At 28.6% G+C, this 21,678-nt stretch overlaps 2 protein-coding genes across 6 annotated transcripts in view; one reads left to right on the forward strand and one right to left on the reverse strand.

Annotated features, from left to right (window-relative positions):
* Positions 1-223: 223 nt before the first annotated feature.
* Positions 224-3,160, reverse strand: LOC134833286 (E3 ubiquitin-protein transferase MAEA). Its single transcript, XM_063847559.1, has 3 exons — positions 2,974-3,160; positions 1,785-2,782; positions 224-739 (listed from the first exon to the last, which is right to left on the reverse strand). Exons 1-3 carry the CDS (start codon positions 3,013-3,015, stop codon positions 568-570), a joined length of 1,212 nt encoding a protein of 403 aa, XP_063703629.1. The 5' UTR covers positions 3,016-3,160; the 3' UTR covers positions 224-567.
* A 1,784-nt stretch (positions 3,161-4,944) lies between these two features.
* Positions 4,945-21,678, forward strand: part of LOC134833088 (C-terminal-binding protein) — a 46,344-nt gene continuing 29,610 nt past the window's right edge. For all 5 annotated transcript variants that reach the window (XM_063847275.1, XM_063847273.1, XM_063847274.1 and 2 more), the window contains exon 1: positions 4,945-5,343. The gene's annotated coding sequence lies outside the window, so the exon portion shown is untranslated. The remainder of the gene's footprint in view (positions 5,344-21,678) is intronic.

The following is a 21,678-nucleotide window of genomic DNA, read 5'->3' on the forward strand; positions in this document are numbered from 1 at the left end:
TAATCGAGTACGAATGATGCCAAAATTACTCAATAACACTCCTTATAACGCAATAAATTCCTACTTAAAATGGGTTTTTTGACATTTTTGGTCCTTTTCGTGACTCATCATGCTGCACTTGCTCCAGAATGGCTGAAAAAATATCAAAACTGGTTTTGGAAAAATTTGAAAAAATCACGTAAGCAAAAAATTATTTTTTTTAAAGATTTTTAATTTATTTTGATCAATAAAATATGTTCTTACTAATCTAATTTTGTTCCAAAAGAGACAAAAAAAAATTTTACAGCAAGATTTCACTCTTTTGAAATTTCTTAAAGACTAAAAATTATTTTTATAATTTTTAAAAAAATGACTTTGGATTAAATTTGATATAAAAAGCTACATAATTGAACAAATCACACTAAAAAAAAGCAGTATTCATATAGCTTGAGGTTTGAAGGCGGAAATTCAATTCAAAGTAAATTTAGAAAATAAAAAAGAGAAAAAATTCATGGCATCCATTGAGAATGATATTATTGCAGAAATTGCTTTTCTGACATATTTTGTACTCTTTACGCGGTACGATAACTACATGATAAAGACCTTTTCGATTTTCGGATGACAGAAGGTCTGATTGGTCCGGGGACACACAACGATTCCATTTTCTTTGGTCATGCTCGGAAGTGCCAATTGTCCATATACCTGACCATTGGGAAGCATCATCGGAAGGTTGTGTTCGTTCAATGGCTTTCCAGTGACTCTGTGAAAAAAAATATTAAAAAATTTTAATTTAATTTTGATAATTTAAATAATTTTTAATGATTTTAGTAAAAAAATATTAAAATATTAAGAAAATAAATTATTAAAATTTAAAAAAAATTAAATTATTTAAATTTAATTTAAAAATTATTATTTAAAAAAATCCTATTAAAATTCAATTTAAATAAAATAATTTTAAATTATTTTTTAAAAAACGAAAATTTTCTTTGAAAGTTTCTTAGATGACTTTTAAGCTTGTTGAAATTGAACAAAAGTTATGAAAAATGCCTTTAAATATCTTTTCAATGGTTGTCAAGCTTGAAAATTGAAAAATATAAAAAAACGTACAAAATAAAAAAAAATAATTAAAAAAACAATTAGGTCAGTAATTTTTTTTTCTTGGAATATTATTTTTTTTTGGGGAATTTTATAAAAATTTTAAAAAATTTTATTTTTTTTTATTAATATTCAACTTTTTTAAAATTTCGAAAAAAAATATTAAAATTTTTAATTTTTAAACTAAAAAATAAATAAAAATAAATAAATAATAATTAAATTACTAAAATATAATTGAAAAAAAATAAAATGAATGAAATTACTATTTTAACTTATTAAAAAAAAAATAAATAAATTTAACTAAAGTTTAATTTAAAATAATTTTAGTAATTTTTAAATTATTTTTTTTAATGCGGGAAAAAAACTGAAAATTTCTTTGGAAGGCTTTTTGATGATTCTTAAGGTTGAAATTCATCAAAAAATTTTTTAAAGTCTTTTTCTTGGCTCTAAAGCTTGAAAATTAAAAAATAAAAAAATCGTAATAAATATTAAAATTTATTAATTTTTTTTCATGGAAATTTTTAAGATTTATAAAAATTATCAAAAAAAATAAAAGAATTTATGAAAATTTTCGAAGGTAATTTTAAAAGGAATTTTATCAATTTTTTTTTTAATAAAATAATTAATTCAATTTTTTTGAAACTTTCGAAATAAAATATAAAAAATTTCTCTAATTAAAATTTAAAAAAAAAATAAATAAAAACAATTACCTGCAAATAAGTCTACTTTGAGCGCAATGTGAAAAGGGAAGCGGCTCCGCAACATCATTGATATTCGGTTGACACACGGGACAATTCGAGTTTTTCGACGACTGGGAGTAGCATTGGGGCGTTTTGAGGGCCGACAATCCCGCCTGAACCGTAACTCCCAACACCGATTGCGTTGGCAACTGGAAAATCCGGTAATTCTCGAGACGAAACTTGAGCACGAGCTCATCCCATCGCGCCGGATTAAATAATTTTTGATATTTTGAGATTTCCGTCGTTACGGGAAACGCCAACAATGCCATGCATTCGCGAATTTCCTTCAATTGGTCCTGCTCGAAGGCGGGGAAATATTTCTGAGCATGTCGCACCGCCTCCAAACGTCGATCTTCCCGAATGAGTTCAACGAATTCCTGCACACGCACCTGAAACTCGATCGTCGAATTGATTTTTTTCAATTTTGACTTGTTATCGTTGCACCATGCGATGCATTTGGCCGTATTGTGTGCTGCCAAGTCTTTTTCTACCTCTCTCGATGTCGCGAAAATGTCGATATTTGTCAGGTCACGAATTCCGCTGCGATTTGCGAGCATTTCTGCCGTTTCATAGTAGCCCAAGCAGAGAAAGTGCTCGACCAACATCCGATCGATGCGGATTTTCTTGAATTGATTTGTGGCAGCGAGTCGAATACTCGGATCTGCGTCGTTTTCGGCATCTGTCTCCATTTCCATCGGTTGAACGCTTTGTTTGAGGTGCTCCAAGCGACGTTTGCACACAAAACCAGCAGCAAGTTCATCCGAAATACATTCCTCGGCTTTGCGTTTCATCACTTGAAGTCGTTCGACGACATTTCCGAGGAGTTTTGTGATCGTTCCTGCGGTCGGAGGCGTCCCTTGGTTCAGTTCATTCTCCAATTCAGCAGCTGTATTCTGAAACTGACTGTATTCCCGATCCAAGGTCTTCTGGGCAATCCGAAATTTTTTGTTTAGTATCTCGTATGGAACCTAAAATGTGTGACGTAGTTACAAAAAATTATCAAATTTTAAGGGAAAATTGAGAAATTTCAGATTGTTTCACGGAAAAAAGGAAAATTTAAAAGGAAAATCAATGAAAATTGCATTGTTTATGTTTTCCAAGGCCTTTTTTCGTGCAAGTCAGCTCTTTGTCTACTTTGCCAACACTGAACTTTTCCTACCTTCAACGTCGAATGTTCCAATGCCTTCAATTCCGACATCATTTTCAGTCTTTTCTGTGACTCTGTGACACTCCAGGGCTTCTGGCAAGCTCTCAGGGCTCAATTTATTGCAATTTACGGTCCAAAAGTCCTTGAACAAAATTCAAAATAGTCCAAAATCATGCGTCGGAAATCACGATGAAATCCAGATGACCACTGTTTTCCACAAAACCACGAAAGCGGGAGTTTTGATCAAAGGAAGACAGTACCCATATGATTTTGAGACGAATGAAAATGATAACCATTTAATGATTTCAGCGCCATCTGCGACACGAAGTCGGGAGGCTCGTGACTGAATTGCGCGCTGAAATCCTCGTGACGGAGTGAGTCGGCTGAAAGTGAACTGTTATACTTATAACTGCCCTATGGGCGAAAACGGGTCAGATTGATCCCTTAAGGGAATTTTTTGATCCCTTAAGAGATCAATTCAATCTAATCTCTTAAGGGATCAATATGAACCCTTAAGAGGTCAATTTGATCCCATCAAATGATTACCGTAATGTAGATAGTTCTAATGGAAAAAAATCCGTTACAAATTCAAAAATAGAGTAAGTAGTCGTCTAAAGAACGACATACTATACCGCATTTCGATGATATATATCTACGCTTTTTTGTACTCCTCATTTTACAATTTCGTACTCCTCAAGTCACATTTTCGTACTCCTCATGACCCTTTTGCAATTTCATACACTTTCAAAACAAAACCATGTCACAGGAAACAATTTTTTTCAGTTTCAATTTTTTGGCAGTTTTGAGATATAAAATGATTAAAAATGATAAATTAGAGCCCACTGACAAATTTTTATTTATTTGGAGCAAGATTTGAAAAAAAATGGCTTTGACACAGTTTTTGACACAGTTTTTGATTTAGTTTTGCTCTTGATTTAGTTTTCAAAACAAAACTACGTCACAGGAAAAAAATTTTTTCAGTTTTGAAAAAATGATTTGATATTTTTAAGAGACAAATCAAATCATGATTTGATTATCAAAATTTATTCATATTCAAAAATCTTTTTTTTTTGATTTGATTTGAGGCATCAAAAAATATCAAATCAAGATTTAAATCATACAAGCCTGAATGCTAATAATTAATGGAACATCAATTTTGAAGTTAATAGAACAATATTTTTCCATTAATTTTGAATTTTTTTAAGAAATTTTTTAGACAAATTTTGTTATTTTTCATAAAATCAATAAATTAATTAATAAAAATCCATTAAAATAATTCATTCTCAGAAATTTTGTTCAAAATATTCAAAAATTTTGAAATGTCTTAATTTTAAAAATTTTACGTAAAAATGTTAATAGAACGAATTTTAAAACCTGTTTTCGTTACTAGAACGGATTATGTTTTTCCATTAAAATTATCTAAATTACGGTAATTTAACCCCTCTAGGAGATCAGTTTGATCTCTTAAGGGATCATATTGACCTCTTAAGGGATTAAAATAACCTCTGTAATGATTAAATTTTTTGGGTCTGCGGTTGACCAACTCGAAAGGGGGTCGGGTTGATCTCTTAAGGGATCAGATTGAACCCTTAACGGTACAAATTTATCCCTTAAAGAATCAAAAAATTCCCTTAAGGGATCAAATCGACTCCTGAGGGGTCAACCTGGTCCCTTAAGGGATCAATCTGACCCTTTTTTCGCCCATAGGGTGTTATAACTGTTATACATATAACACAGTATCACTTTCGATCGTCTCACTCAGTCACGAGGATTTCCTCATGAAATCCAGTCACGAAGAGATTGCATTTTTTTGCCATGGGTGCCAACACTACACTGAGGTACGGCGTTCTATACATCCCAGAGACGAAAAATTCGTGTCATCACACAAAATGTGTGCCCTTCACTACGCACATGCATACAGAAACGCAGCCCAGGAACAATTCGACGATGTAGTGAATTTCCTAGCGTCACTTTGGAACGTTTTTTCATTTAGCCGAAATAAATTGTGAATTGTTGCTGGAAAAGGCGTCAAAAAATTAGCGAAAATAGGAAAAAAGTGAAAACTTGTCGAGGTACTGTCGTGTGGAAGTCGAAAACTTGCCGTTTGCAACATAAAACGCGAGAAATCCGTGGAAATAATTCGCAGCAGATTTTTTTTTTTGAAGCAGCGAGTGTGTGTTCAAATACATATAATACAAAATATACACATAAAAGTAATAAATTCACTGCTACAGCTCTCCTATATTACATGTATAATATATAAAATATATTAAAATATAGAAAAAAAAAGTCGAGAAAAGGAAAAAATTCAAAAAATTCATCAACCAGGACATTTTACGCACTTTTTTTTGGATTAGTCGCAGACAGTTTCACCTCAATTTGGTAAGTACCGAAAACCTTTCTTGGACATCCATCGGCAAAATGATGCTTTGGCGACAAAATTGTGCCTCGAATACATCTGTTTAATAAATTATGTGTGCGAAGACGTTGTCCGCGTCGTCGTCGTCGACAAACAAGCAAAAAAAAAAAAAGAGAAAAAAAGTGAAACACTAAAATAAAACAAAATTCAAGGTTATGTGATTGGATTGACCGTCAAATCGATTAATTCTTGTCTTGTCTGCGTTTTTTTTTTCTTTTTCGTCCGTGTCGTGCCGCGTACAGATATTGCAGATGTGTCATGTGCTTTTAACGTGCACCCAAGCAAAATAGTACATTCTCCATAAAGTCAGAGATTATCATATTTTTTTTCGCAAAAAAGCACCGAATAATGCATCTATTGTTTTTTCTCGTGTGTGACACAATCATCATATTTTATTTTTTTTTGTCGTATTTAAATATGTAGTAACAAAATGGTTCCCCCCGTACGTCGTACAACCATTCGTTGAGGTGGGAGTAAAATATATTCATGATAACTTTTTTTTATTACTTGTTTAAATGTTTTATAATATATATTTTGTATTAAAATAATACGAATGCAAAACGCATCATTTTTCTCGTTCGCCGTACCTACGTTTCGTGCGTTCACAAAAATCAACGGACAAATGCAGTGTTGTGCATATGTATATGTGGAAAAAAACCGGTTTTAATGCACATTCTCACGCTCTCATCATCATCGTCGTCCTCCTCCTGCAATGCAAAGGCCAAACATTGTTTGTGTGTGCATCGCATAGAAACAAATAAATTGATGATGATGATGAAAAATGATGAATTTTATTGAAGAATTTCTATTTTTATTTGAATTTACCTGAATTTTGTCCTTAATATTTCACAATTTTAGGAAATTCTTAATGTTTATTTTATTTTAATGATTTTTAATAATTATATTTGTTTTTATTTCTTTTTAAATAAATTGAAAAATTATGTTTTTAAATTTTAATCAATTTTTCAAAATAAATTCATATTAAAAAATATTTTTTGTGGGTTTTTGTCTCATTTGTAAATTTTTAGAATATCTTAAGACATTTAATTTATTATTTTTTTATTTACGACAAATAAATTGAAAAATTATTTTTTAAATTTTTAATTAATTTTTTAAAATAAATTTACATAAAAATATTTTTTGTTGAGTTTTTGTCTCATTTTCAGAATATTTTTTTTTATAAAAAATCATTTTAAGGCATTTAATTTATTTTTAATTCATCAAAAAAATAATTTTATAAATCAAAAAATAAGAACATTTAAAATAATAAAAAAATTTAAATTTGTGTCAAAAAATAAGAATTCAAAATTAAAGATAAAATTTAATTTAAAATTAAAAAAACTCAAGAAAATTTAAATTAATTTAATTTAATTATTTTTTTTATTAAAATAAAATTTATTTAATATAAATAATATAATTTAAAACAATTTATAAAATTTGTTTTTTTTTTATTTAAAAAATTTAAACTAATTTTTTTAATAATCATTTTTTTTATAAATAATCTAAATTAATTAAAAATTTAAATGTAAAAAAAATTGTAAAAAAAAATTATTAAAAATTTATTTTTTTTTTGCAAAAAACATAATTTAATAAAAAATATATAAAAATTATTTATTTAGAAACTAGTATTGATTACGACCAGGAATAGTTGCGAAGATTATCCGATGATGTTCACTGACTCGAACTGAACTTTGAATATTTTATTTAAAAAAAAAAAAATATGGACGAATAAAAATGGACTGTTTAAAAAAAACCTTAGTTAGGAATGTTCTGAAAAAACGATTAAATTAAATTTAATATTAAATAAAAAATTAAGAGATATTTAAAAAATATCAGTTGGCTTTCAATTAAAAGAGAAAAAACTTTTATATCAATATTTGTACAAAAATTTTGTTTGAACATATTTATTGAGTGACTGGCCAGTTGACGCTGACTGAAAAAAATGAGAAGAAGAAGTGTGAAAATTATTATTATTAAATTAATGTATACGAGAGATAAAGGCCTTGAGGTGCTATGGTTGCGTGTATCCGATTTTTTTTTCTGCTTCAAAAACACTTAAACTTAAGTAGGTACAGTGCCAATAAAATGTTGTTTCCTTATCATCATCAAGTTTGTCGTTTTCTCGTCATCGCAATATAATTTTATACAAAAAAACGAATGTTCCAGATTTTAATGGATTACGTGTTAAACTTTTTTTTCCTTACAATTTTTATTGTAAAAAAATTACGCAATTTACAGTGATATGTTGCGATATGTTATGGCTCGAACATTATTAATGAGTATCGTTGTCGGTCTATCGGTTGTACCTCGTTATTTATTAATACTTGTCGGTAATAATAATCATAAATAGTTGCCACAAATAATAATAATAATCAAATCGGAAAAACGATTCGATCATGTTTTGAGCACGATTCGTGACTTATATTTATTATTTATGTACCGGAGTACTTTTAATGGTTGTTGCTATTATTATTTTTATTATTGTGAAGTAGTAGTATTTATTTCGAGAATATTGAGTCGTTTTAATCCAGACACAATTTTTTACTTTTGCATCCGCACCTTTTTTAAAACGAAAATCAAACAAATCACTTGTCAAGTCTATTAAAGTCAATTTTGTTAGAAAGTTGTCGTAAATCCAATGATTTAAGAGCATTTTAAGTTTTGACCCAGTGCATATTTGAAAATGTCTACCTCCTACATATTTAGAAATTTTTGCCCAATATGCATTCTAAATTATGAGTATTGATCAATTTTATCTTTAACCCATTGTACATTTTGAAATATAAATATAGTTAAATTTAACCCTTTGCTATATTTTAAAATTTTGATCCCAGAGCACTTTAAATATTTATCCCAATGCAAATTTTAAAATTTCACCCCAATCCACATTAAAAATTATCGCCCCAATGCACATTTTAAAAGATTTTTTTGACCAAAAGACGCCAATCCTTTCAAAATAACTTAATTTTTTCTTGAAATGCGGTAAAAATTTCTTATCAGCTAACCACAAAACAACAAATATTATATATTTATTATTGTTGATAGTAAATTTTTGCGCGATAGAGTCCATTATCACATCACATCACACAAACCTTTCGCACATCGTACAATGCAAAACATTAAAATTAATACAAAAAATGCTTTGTTAGTTAGTTAGTTTTATTTTAGTTCGTGTACGTTCGTTATCTGAGTCAGCAGGTTACGACGAAACGATCGAACGTACGGAAAAAGTAAAATAAAACAGACATAAAATTGAACTGGCCAAAGCTGCCATTTCATGGATGGCGTATAATGATCTTTTATTTTGTAATCACATTCGTCAGCTTTTTTTTTTCTTCATTCGGCAGTTGTTGTTATTGTTATTTTTTTCGTGTGTGCTAAATGACGACGACGACGACAACAACGTCGATTGTCTTTGCAAGCCATCAGCAGAAAAAAAACCACACCACGTAATTTAATCATACATGTTCTTTTAGTGTTACTGTTGCGGTATGTTTTTTTTTACTAGCAACCTTGTACGATGGCCACACAATATTTTATACGCTGTGATTGAATTCGAGGTGAACTGCTTGCAATTTTTGTGCAGAATAAGCATTAATTTTATTTTACTTTTGCACATCATCATCATCGTTGTCGTTGTTGTGCATGTCGACACTCTTCCACACACACACACACGCATTTAATCTTTGGTCAGTATATATTTTGCTGTCGCTTGCATATTTCTTTCTTTTTTTTGCGCTCGAAGAAGAAACCAGTTTTATGTCGGACAATTTGATGAATGTGCTTTGTGTACAATAATTGGGTGGATACTGTTTTATTTTAATGTCCATTTAGTCTGTGTGTGTTTTTTTTTGTTTTTTTTGGCTTGTTCAAACAGACAACGACGCACGCAACGCACACCGGCGATAGGAAGAACCAAACTTGAATGAAAACAAATTAAAAAGGCAACAGAATATGTTGTATGTAGGCGTTTTCTTGTTAACTAATGTGAGTCATGATTGTCATGTACGATTTTTTTCTTGTTCCTGCAGCGTCTTTAGAACTTTTAAAAGTTATAATTACAATTTTTAATGACTTCTGTAATGAAGGTAAAACGACAAGGGATGAATTAAAATTTAATTTTTCATCAGCATTTCATATTTGAACTCAAAGGAGGATTTTTTTGAAAAATTTCATTCAATTTTAAGTCTTGAAATTTTTTTAAAATAAATTTAAAAATTAATTAATTAATATTAAAATTAATTTTAAAATTTAAAATAAAAATTTTAAAACATTTAAAAAAAAATTAAAGCAATTTAATTTTTTGATGAATCAAAAAAAAAAAAAAAATAAAAATAAAATTATTAAAATTATTTATAAATAATTTACAAATTATTTTTAATTTTATTCATCAAAAAAAAAAATTTTTAAATAAAAAAAAAAATAAATAAATAAAATTATTAAAATTTGTGTACTTCAATCTCTTTAATGTTCTCTTGTATTGATATTATTGTTTTTTAATCATATGTAAACACATGTAATTGGGCACTGCCTGTTTGTGTTACTATTTGCTGGCTCTGCCAGCCATAAAATAAAAATATAATAAAAAATATTTATAACTACTGTAAAATTAAGTAATTAATTAACAAAAATTGGTATATAAATATTTAAATGTTAAATTTATCATATGAAATATAAATTAATTTTATAAATTGTCGAATTAAAATAATTAAATTTTATTTAACATTTGAACTAAAAATTCGTGGTATCAATTGTTAAAATTATTTAAAAAAAATTAAAATATTTATATGAATTTATATAAATGAATTATATTTTTAATTTTATTTTATTTAAAAATTTTATTGAAAATTTACTTTTTAAAATTTATTTAATTTAATTTAACGTTTTTTTTTATTATTAATATTTTTAACAGAAAAAAAAATAAATAAAAAAAGCTGTTAAAAGTAATTTATTTTAAATTTGTTAAATTAATTTAATTAAATTTTTTTTTTTGGGTTGATATTTTTTTTAAATTTAATTAAATAAAAATAAATTAAATTTAATTAAAAATTAATTAATTAATTAAATCAATTTAATTTTATTGGAAAATAACTCAAATAATTTCCAATAAAAAAAATATAAAAATTTATATTAATTACTTGAATTCTTTTGAATCGACAAAAAATCAAACGAATTTAAGAAATTAGGGTAAATTTTTATATTTTTTTATTGGAAATTATTTGAGTTATTTTCCAATAAAAAAATTGATTTGATAAATTAATTTTTTATTAATCCACAATAGGACTCTTTTGAGACCAAACGAAATCAAAACGAAAAAAATAAATTTAATTCGCCCTAAAAATCATAAAACATTTAATCCAAAAAGATGTCAATCGCAATTTTGTGCGCCACCAGTAATTCTATCTATTATTATTTTAATTCAATATTTTCTCGGGCATCGCATCATGTTCATCATTCATCGAGAGAGAGAGAGATAAACGCGATAGGTACGATAATTGTTTGAGTCATATGTGTTGTATACTTTTATTTGATGACACAGTAGACATGTTATAAAATTCCATCTGTACATGCAAAAACGAGATAGAGTACGCGCGACATATACCTATCGAAGTGTAGCCATATAATTATAATATTATCGCCATATTTGTCGACTGACTTTGAAATTTTTTTTCATTGTACGATTTATTTATTTTTTGTTCGCGGTGTCTGACACACACCACGATATCTCTCTAGTAAACCTTTTTTTGCGGATTTCAGGGGCAAAGGTCAATACACTTTGCCTTTGAGACTAAAAAATAGTTAACGGGAAAGAAATATAAGTCACTAATTGGTTCACATTCACATAATTTCACACAAGTTTTTTTGAAATAAATGCCGCAATGTATCAATGTTGTGTGCAAAAAAAAAGCACACGCGCACAATTTGCCCTCAAATACATATGATGATGATACAATCGAATTGAACGCTCAAACCAAAAATGAAATAAATGAATGTACAACGACGACGACGACACAACAACAACAACAGTCATTTCATTTAATGTATATGTTGGAGACGCACAGTAATAGACACATTCATTACAGCGATGATGACGAGGCGACGGCGGCGGGCGTGCGGGAACTTTTATCATATACATGCGATTTTTTTTTGTTTGTTCTATTCCTCACACAGACATTTTTATTTAACTTTTTTTTTTGCGAACACACGTTTTATCCCCGAAAAAAAATCGTTTGCATTGTATTCCGCTTATTCATTCACATCATAAAAATGGATCGAGTCACCCATAAAACAACTGGTTAGATTACGTACGTTCCAGCTAGTAATCGAAAGTTTATGAAATTCTCTTCTCCATCAAATAAATTATGAATATTTCTTCGCGTGTGTGTTGTGTTTCTGCTTCGATTTGCCCGACTGGTTTCGTTATTATTTATGAGTGTAGTGTCTGTGGAGATATTTGCCTTGTTTATCTGCTGCTGCTGCCTGCTTGACTACTTTACGTACATTCAATTTCATCTCGTTTCGTAGCGTTCTACGGTGTGTCGTCATATATTTGGAGCGCTGGCATGTGATGAAAAATAGTACATTGGAATGTTTTTGACGCTAAATGTTGTAAATTTTGGGCCAAAAATAGTAGGATGACAATTGTGCTTGGTTTGGATTAATTTATAACGATTTTTTATATGCTTGGTTTGGATTAAATGGTATTTTAAGGATCAAACGAAAAAATGTTTAATTTTCTTCATTTGATTTTTTTTAGAAACCTGAAATAGAAAAAAAAAATTATTTAAAATTTATATATTTTTATGCAATTTAATTTAATTTTTTAAATGGTTTAATAATTAAAAAAATTAAACAAATAAAATTAAATTAAATAAAAAGCAATTTTGAATAAAATAATTTTTAAATAGGAAAAAAAAATTAAAATTATTTTTTTTTAGTTTGAAAATTTTTTAAAGTTTTTAAAAATTTATTTTTTAAAATTATTTTTTTTTTAATTTTAGAATTTCTTTAAATTAAATTATTTTTTTTTTAATTAAAAATTTTTTTAAATTTTACATTTTTTTTAAATTAGGTAAATAATTAGGTAAAATTATTTTTTTTTTAATTTTTTTTAAATAAATAATTTTTTAAATTTTACATTTTTTTTTTTAAATAAAATTATTTTTAAATTTTTGAAATTTTTAAAAATTTACCGTACTTCCCTTCAATTTTTCGTCACACAAACGTAAAATGTTTCCAACAAAAATTGATAAATCAGCAAAAATTTATGACAAAGTCTGTTTATGTCATCATAAATTTGTTTGTTAACATCTCTCGACCAAAGTTAACTTTTTTGATGAATTGACAGTTACATACTAGTTGTTCGTCACCTCAATGCCTCGTGTTGTTCTAGAAATTCTCAGTTTCAATAATAATTATTAATATAACGACAACGACGCTTCACATGTTCAAGTTCATTTACCTAAAAGTCGCGTTAGTGCATTTTTTCTTCTCCTTCCTTCATTCTTCTGTGTTTCGTGTGCGTTGTTTATACATTTTATTCTAAAAGATGCAAAAAAAAAACCACACAACTTTTGTTTCTTTCACATTTTTTTTTTGTATTTTAATATTTTTTTTCATGCAATGTTCAATTGATGATGTTTCGCTGTACGCGCGACGTACTAATGCAATATAATCTCTTGACATAAAAAGTTCAAGCGCGCAAAAAAAACCTGCATAAAATAAACATTGAAAGAAAAATGCGAAATGCGCGCGAGAGAGACGGAGAGAGAAGAAATAGCAAAAAAAAAAGAAGCAAAAACCGCACTTATATCCATAAATCGTGCTACAATTGTAATAATAATGGCTGGCATGTACATTTTTTCGATCGAATATCAATTCTATGAGAGAGGGGCCTCCTCATGTTATTATTTCACATGTTTATCATTGTCTTCTTCGTATTATTTTGTGTAAAAGTGGGTAAAAAGAGAGAAACGGACATTAAAAGAATAAAAGACGAAGAAGAAAAAAAAACAAGAAATTCATTCTTCTGCGTCTGTCTGATATATTCTTCTACTCTACACGAAGATTGGCATGGACAACAAGAGTAAAGAAAAAAAAATTACATTGGCTAGTAGAACGACGACGACGACGGACAACGAGTAGGTGGGTGTTTTGAAGTGAATCAAATATGGTAGTTTTATGATTGTTGTATGATTTCTTTTAACACACAAAAATATTTTTTTTATGTACATTTTATCGTGTCTTTAATTTTTTCTGCTCTCGGCAGACAACTTGCCAGATATAAACGTATATCAGAGGGCAATCATACAACATTAGTTTTATTAGTAACGTAATAAAAATCTGTGTCTGCTCTTTGGCATTTTTTTATTTTATTTTTTTGTAATGTACATCATAAAAGAGAGCGATGTCAGGTTCTTTCAGGGGTGAAATTTTGCTTTATCTAAATACGCACAGTGGAATTTTTCGCTTTTTTGTCCAGATTTTTTGTATGAAACTAGTTTACATACGTCTATTTACTGTACAACAGGCAAAAACTTTTGTTAAGTCTTATAATAAAAAGACATAAATTAAAATTTTGGGATTAAAAAAGTCATCGATATAAAATTCGGGAAAAAACCCATAGATGGGAAGATCTTTAGAAAAAAGGCCCTTCCTTTTGGCCCAGATTGGTGATGTTTTACATTTCAGAAGTCACAAGAGAAAACATTTGAAAAGTCATAGGAAAAGAACAAAAATTCACCAGCGGTTGGGCTAGCCAAATTAATTTGTTTTCCCTTGGCTCAAAAGAAGTCCGTCATCAATCCAATCATATGACTTCGTCAATTCCAAGGCAATTTGTTGATTGTGAAAGCAAATTCTGATCCGTGAAACTTTAAAAGAAAAATATCCAGGCATTTCATTTAAAACTGTCAGGGGAAAATGGTTAAGTAGTTCATTCAGGAGCCGACACATCCACGTCATAGGTTCATATTGTCCAAAGGGGAGGACAAAAATTTCCGAGCTTCATCTTCTTCTGTGTTTATTCTCCGCTGAAACAAATCATGATGAATCCCGAAACTAATTGTCCAATTAATAGTTTTTAATAGAGGTTAAATTCAGATTTTTATTTTGATGGACTATGACTTTATTCTTAGGCAAGTTTTTTAGCAGTTGAAGCAGTTTGCTGGATACTGCGTATTAATTGCCTTTCCTAAATAAACGGCGTTCAAATAGTCTATTAAAGGCATATTATTAAAGATTTGGCACGAAGCGAAGAAATTTTGTGGAGCCCAGTCACTTATTAAAATTAAAAATTTAATTTTATTTTTAAAACTTTTATTAAAATTGCCTTCAGAGCTTGCATCATATGTTATCTACCTCAGTTGTCATCATTGACGAAATCATTTCGACGGGAGGAAAAATGACGTTATTTATGTGAGTGACAATATTGCAGTTAAGAATTCTGCTGTTGTTGTGGAATCTCGTTTTTTAGTTCAAAAATTGGTTTAAACTAGTTAATCATTTTTAATAATTAAAAAAGTGAATTTTTAAACGAGAATTTTTAATTTCAAATTTCTTAAAAATTTTTTCTATTAAATTTAATATTAAAAAAAATTTTTTTGGTCGCAAAAATGCAATTTTGTCCCACTGTGCCTTGAAAAACATTTTTTTTATTTCTGTTTTTGACATTACAAAACACAAACGACTGAAGGGGTTGTCCACCTCTATAAATAAAACATAAATTTTATGATATTTTTTTTTCACTTCCTTACCCATATTTTAGGCGTCCCTCGTTCTGTTCTTCTTCAAGTGTTTATTTCCTGCATGGAATCATATCTCTTTTGATGGCAACTGATGAAATATTTTTGTGTTGTTAATATGTTAAGAAGGGGGAAAATTAATAACTTAATTTCTCGGGACATCTGCCTATTTTGTGCAGTGACACCTTTCGTGTCCTTGAAACTCTCTAAAAAGTTTTTCGTTCGAAAAATAAGAGCAAATCAACTGTTGCTCGATTGATTTTTTTTTGTTTGCTTCTCGTAAAGACACTTTATCTTCTTTCGACGCACAATTTCTTGATGTTATTAAGTCCCTAAAGGACCGTATATTCCTATGAAATACCTAAAAAACATCCGATCATTGTTATTTTCTGTGCTGCCTGTTAATGCGTCTCTTCTGTACCTATACGAATACACTCGAATGTTAAATGAAAAAAAAGGTATACAACAACATCAAAAAAGGAAACGAAGAGCAGAAAAAAATGTAATAAGATTAAAAATAAAATGACAAGCGATGAATACAAAAAACATTTCACAACAACAACAACTACGAGTCGTCGTCGCATGCTTATAGAATTGACAGAAGTAGCTCTAGCTAGCAACGCTTTTAACATTTTGATGCTAATCGATCGATTATAAAATGGATGATTTGCCATTCATTCTCATGTCTATGCTTCTGGAATGTGAGTGTGTGTGTGTTTGTGTGATATTTATTTGTTTTTCAATGATGATGTGATGCACGGAGAGCAATATTAAATATTTGAACATTGGAGGAAGTGTGGTTGTTTGGGAAAGAGTGCAGGTCATAACATGTAACGTACGAAATTAATGAGCTACGATACGAAATCACATATCGGTGAATATTTAATGGCACGCGATTTTCAAGCAATTAATTATTGTAGAAAAAAATGCAGTAATGATTAATTATTTGGAAGAGAATGATTGACACGACATAAATGTTTAATTTCAACGAAAGACATTTGATAACTGACATAAACGATTTTTATATAAAAATTCACGTTAAATTACTAAAATATGGCTTTAAATCAGTTCAGTTTAATTGCATTTCAAAGAAAATGTAAAGTATATTAAACCACGTGGTTGACTAAATTGTTCCTAATACAAATTTGAGAATTCTAATCTTTTTAAATTTTTGACCCAAAGCACATTTTGAGTTTCTAACATTTAAAAATTTTGACCCAAAGTACATTTTATGAGTTTCTAACTTAAAAAAATAAACCACGTGGTTACATCATTTGTTCCCAATGCACATTTTGTCTCTCTAATATAGTTTACATTTTAAATTTTTGACCCGAATCACATTTTGAGTCTCTGACCCAGTACAAATTGTAAAATCTTTATCCAGGACACATTTTGAATTATAGTCCCAATGCAAATTTCTAACTTTTTTACTAACTTGGACGATCTTTATTTCAAGAGTTAAAAATTTGCATTGGGATTAAAATTTGAAATGTGTCTTGGGTGCTAACAATAAATTATGTACTGGGCCAGAAACTCAAAATGTGTTTTGGGTCAAAAATTTAAAATATAAAGAGGGTTAGAATTTTAAAATTTGTATTGGATCTAACCACGTGGTTTAACTTTTCCCGCCAAATTTTAAAAATCTCATGATTTACGAATTTTTTTTTTTAAAATTCTCCATAAATGCAACAAATTTTTTCATACTCACTTGAGCACTTCAGTAACACTGTATAAAAAACACTGAAAAGAAATTAAAGAAATTACGTCATAAAAATTTGCTTTAAAGTAAAATGACTTAAAAAAAAAGAATGAAACGCAACCATTCAAAAAATGTTAAAACCATAATTGCATTTCTTTCTCTGCATTTTATGCTTATCCATACCTTATCTCGTTATCGCATACGAGGAGTGTTCACTTTTCACTTATATGTTCAAGAAAAAAAAACATGTTTCTACGTAAATCACTCTTTAACTCTGCTCAAAACGAGGAGTGACTTTAATAAAAGACGTGCAAGTCTCCTTCATAATTGTAATCATGCTCGTATAATCTCTTATTCTTCTGTTTTTGCGCATACACGTCGTCGTTGGTCGTCCATCGTTGTTGTCTCGTAACATGTACGAAGAGCAAAAAAAAACCGGGTATACACACCGGGTCGGCGTCCATATTCATAATGCTTAATAAGACGAGTGTATTTATAGAAACGCTCGAACGAAATATGTGTGCCATGATGTTGTTACTTTTTGCTTTATAATTCCTTCTGTAGCGCAAAAAAAAATGTTTTTATGCTATATCTGTACACGAGGAACGTTTTATTTTATTTTTAGAGTGTATTCGCAATTTTTTTTTATTTTTGCGCTTAACATAATCCGTCGATGATGAACGATTGGGATAGATGGTGGATCAAATTTGATACATGATGTCAATTATAATTTGTTTTTTTTTTTCGGACATTCCGAAATCGATTCGAATTAATTTTGTTTATCTTATCATAAGAATAGCCTCGAGATATTTTTTTTTCGAGATGATGATGAAATGATGAAGAAACAAACAAAAATTCTCTCACCCCAACGAATAAATTGCTCATCGCGCTCTATTGTTTTGTCATTAGGTCCGCATTTCTTCATACCTTTTTTTTGCTTTTTGTTTTGTGCATATAAAAGGAAACTCGTTTACTCGAAGAAGAACAAAACATCATCATCACGATCATAATAAAAATATAAATAAATACAATACAAGACAACAGAAATAACGTTAAAAAGATGGCTTTCACAGACTCAATACTGCATACGGCGAAAAATGCCCCCGGTTTTTGTACACCCGGTTCGTCCACTGCTTTTGTCAATTCCAACGAAGAGACGAAGAAACAGAAGAAGGTAACTTTAATACAAAAAAGAAAAAATCCCCAGCCAAACACAAAAACTCTCTTTCTCTTCAATATCAGATCAGTCTATCTTTAATAATAATGTGTTTGTCTTTTCATTTTTTTTTTGTACGTCATACATAAATATCTAGACTTGACTCTGCACATTTTTATGTGTAAAATAAAAGGTAAAAAAAAAAAAAAATTAAACGTATACTTACAATGTATTGTACAGCTGCCCCCCTGAAGGTGACCATGCGCGCTTGCGTTTTCAATGAGACTCATTCCTTTTTTTATTTTTTTTTCATTATTTCTATAAAGATATGTATTCATTTGTTGTTGCTTCATCACCTTTAAAGAGACTTTGAAAAGAAACGACAGGAAATTTAGACGAACATACATGATGAAATGGCTTGCAAATGACAATTGAATGCGGTTATTATTATAAATATGAATGTGAAAGATCATTCCGAAATAATTAACAAACCTTTAATTTTCATAAAAGCATGCAACTACGAAATTATTGTTGGAAACAAACAAAAAACGGAATAATGCATATTACAGAAATTACCTTCTTATTCGTATTTTTTGATGCATTTTAATTTTTTAAAACGTTTTTTTTTCGTTACGAAATGAAAAATGAGCATTTGTTTTGCCTTTTAATTGTGAAAAGTTTCGTACTCCTCAAAAAAAGTTATTTTTACTAAGTTGATTTTTTTTAACTTTTTTGTACTCCTCAAAATTTGAGAATTTTTTCATGTTTAATTTTTTTTATTAGTTTTAAATAAATCTTATTGACTAAATAAAATTTTAAAATAACGAACTCATTTATTTCATGAGTTTTACTTTAAAATATTAAAATTAGATTTTTTTTCTCACAATTTCGTACTCCTCGAAAATTAATGTATGTGTTATTGAGCAAAATTGAAGTTTTAAATTAAATTTTTTGTCAAAATATTTTAGAAAATGCACATTTTTGTACTCCTCATCATATAATTTTTTCTTTTTCTTACTTTAATAATTATATTTTTGTGAACCGTATCATAAAATTTCATACTCCTCATGACGATTTTAAAAATTTTAACACCAAAAATTAAAATTTTACTTTTTTATACTCCTCAAATTGCAATTATGTACTCCTCAACAATCAAATAATGTTCTAAACTAAATTTTTTCTAAATTTTTCCATTAACACATTTTAAAATTTTACATTTTTGTACTCCTTATTTTACAAGATCGAGTTATAGAGGTGTAAGAATTTTCAATGAAATGTCAAAGCAATATAAAACAGACTGTGATAGTGTTGAAGAATTTAAAAGAATCGATCATCACCTAATTCATCGAAATTTGGACCAAATATCAACAACAACTACAATATTATACTCCTCATGACTTGAAGACATTTTTATTGCAGAATTTGTCAATAATTTGGATTTTTTGAATTTTTAATTAAATTAATTTTTATTTTAATTTAATTATCTTACCAAATTTAATTGAAGTTTTACCAAAATATCAAAATTCATTAAAATTTCACATTTCAGTACTCCTCATTGACCTTTCACATCTAATTATTATTTTTTTTTCAAATTAAGAAAATATAAAAAAAAAGTACGCAAAATACGCTCAAGATTTCCATTTCACTTCAACTTTTCAACAAATTACCCACGTTGTTGTTTTTGCCATTTTATGACGAAATGACATTTTTTACATTCAACTCCAAAGTTGTTATGTATATTTTTTTTTCACAAACAAAAAAAAATTGAAACATGTAAAATAATGATATACATTAACAATGCACGTGAGTTTTATAAATTCACCGTAATCATAAGTGCACTTTACCATATTTCGTAGCGTGGAATAACGAAGCATATAATATTAGTGCTTTTGTGACTTTTTTACTCTGAGTGTGCAAGGATTTTTGTTTCACTACACAACAAATAGGAGAAAAAAAAATGCGACATAAGTTGATGCATTTTTTAATTTTTTTTTTCAGACAAAAAAAGTTTTTAGAGTGTTAAAATTGTAGGTACATAATAATTATTTGACGGGTTTTTTTTTGTTGCTTGAGTTTATTTTCTCCCAAAGAGCATACAATATAATAATGTTACTACATTAAAATAGCTCAACAAACACAATGCACACTTGTTACGAAACAAAGTTGCATCACACACACACAACTTTAATAGTTCAGACAAACTTTTTTTTTATTTTGCTCTATAATGTGATGGTTAACAAAATCCAGAGTATACATCAACTTTTTGTTATTGTATGGCAGCAGCACCACGGTACGAAAATTGAAAGAAAAAGTTTTTTGTTGTTGTTTCGAACGACGACGACGACTATGCAATGTGTGTGGGGGAGAAAAGTCGGCAACTTTTACGTTGAAAATAAAACTTTTACTTTAAACTGGAATGCCATCCACTTTTCATTCATTCACGGACAGCACACAGTGCAAAACTAAATCAAAAAGAAAACTTTTTTCTGTGTGTGTGATGAGTTATGGATGTTCCTGCTGCCACTTGCACTGTCGTCTCTATGTTCTCATTATTATCATCATCGTCATCACACCGGACTAAATCTCTCATCTAAATTTATAGTTTCCAAAATCGGTGATAATTTTTCGTCGTTTCAGATTTAGAAGTTTTACAAACGATGGGAGAGGCGAACAGTGCCGGATTTGTTTTTAGAGACTTTGGAGTTTCATAAAAAAATTGCTTGGTTTGGATTAATTGAAATTAGTGTTACCCGTAGGCTTCGTTCTACCTGTCGATATTCGACAAAAATCTCGAAACTATGCAATCAATTTTACTTTAATAAACAGTTCACATCACCTGATTTCTTCGAAAAATAAATGGCATGAGATTTTTCGATGGTTTTGTGTTAGTTAAGCCTAAAGTAGTCCAAAAAACCTAAATTTAGAATTCTAAAACGAGCTTCAGTGGTTTTACCCAATTTTGGTTTGGTTCAAAGAGGTATTGAAAACCCTCAAATCCACTTAAAAATGTCTAAAATCTCAAAAAATCGTTCCAGAATTTTAAATTTAGGTTTTTTCGATTAGTTTAGGCCTAAATAAGACAAAACTATCGAAAAATTTCATGCTATTTATTTTTCGATGAAATTCTGATATCGGGTGATGTGAACTCAGAGTCACTCATAAGTCACTCACTGGTCACTCAGTGGAGTTTTTCTTAATTTTCCACAAATTTTTCCATTATTTTGTCAATTTTTTTTTTGCTCTAAAACCTGTTTTGAGCCTATCCTGATGCACTTAAAAAAAATCCGGAAAGATTCTTAAATCAGAATTTTAGTTTTAATTTTAAATAATTTTAAAATTATTTTTTTTAAAGAATTTTTTTTTCTTTCGAATTTTGTGAGTCATGAAATATAAACTAATCCACCACTGGTGACGATACAAAAACTCAAATAGATAAGACAAGTAATTTTTTGGCCTTTATAACATTTTAAAGTTTTATGTATCTATTCGAGCAAACTTTCGTATACGTTGCGATCTACGTCAAAAGATTGTTTAACGTTGAAAAAGTTTTATTATATTTAAAAGTTTGATTACTGAAGTTTCTGGGACTTCTTCTCTCTCTTTCTAAATAATTTGAATTTTTTATTTTTATTATTTTTTTTTTTATTTAAAAACAAAGTTTGTGAGATGATTTTTCTCTCGTTCTCATCTCCTCGACAAC

The sequence above is a fragment of the Culicoides brevitarsis genome, chromosome 3 (assembly GCF_036172545.1).
Source record: "Culicoides brevitarsis isolate CSIRO-B50_1 chromosome 3, AGI_CSIRO_Cbre_v1, whole genome shotgun sequence".
NCBI classification, from domain to species: Eukaryota; Metazoa; Arthropoda; class Insecta; order Diptera; family Ceratopogonidae; genus Culicoides; species Culicoides brevitarsis.

Bases quoted from the DNA above. Each gene is read 5' to 3' on its own strand.
- LOC134833286 (XM_063847559.1), bottom strand. From the start codon at position 3,015: ATGATGTCGGAATTGAAGGCATTGGAACATTCGACGTTGAAG. The intron at 2,783-2,973 runs GTAGGAAAAGTT...CACACATTTTAG, and splicing joins TGGAACATTCGACGTTGAAG to GTTCCATACGAGATACTAAA. The intron at 740-1,784 runs GTAATTGTTTTT...TTTTTTTCACAG, and splicing joins CAAAGTAGACTTATTTGCAG to AGTCACTGGAAAGCCATTGA.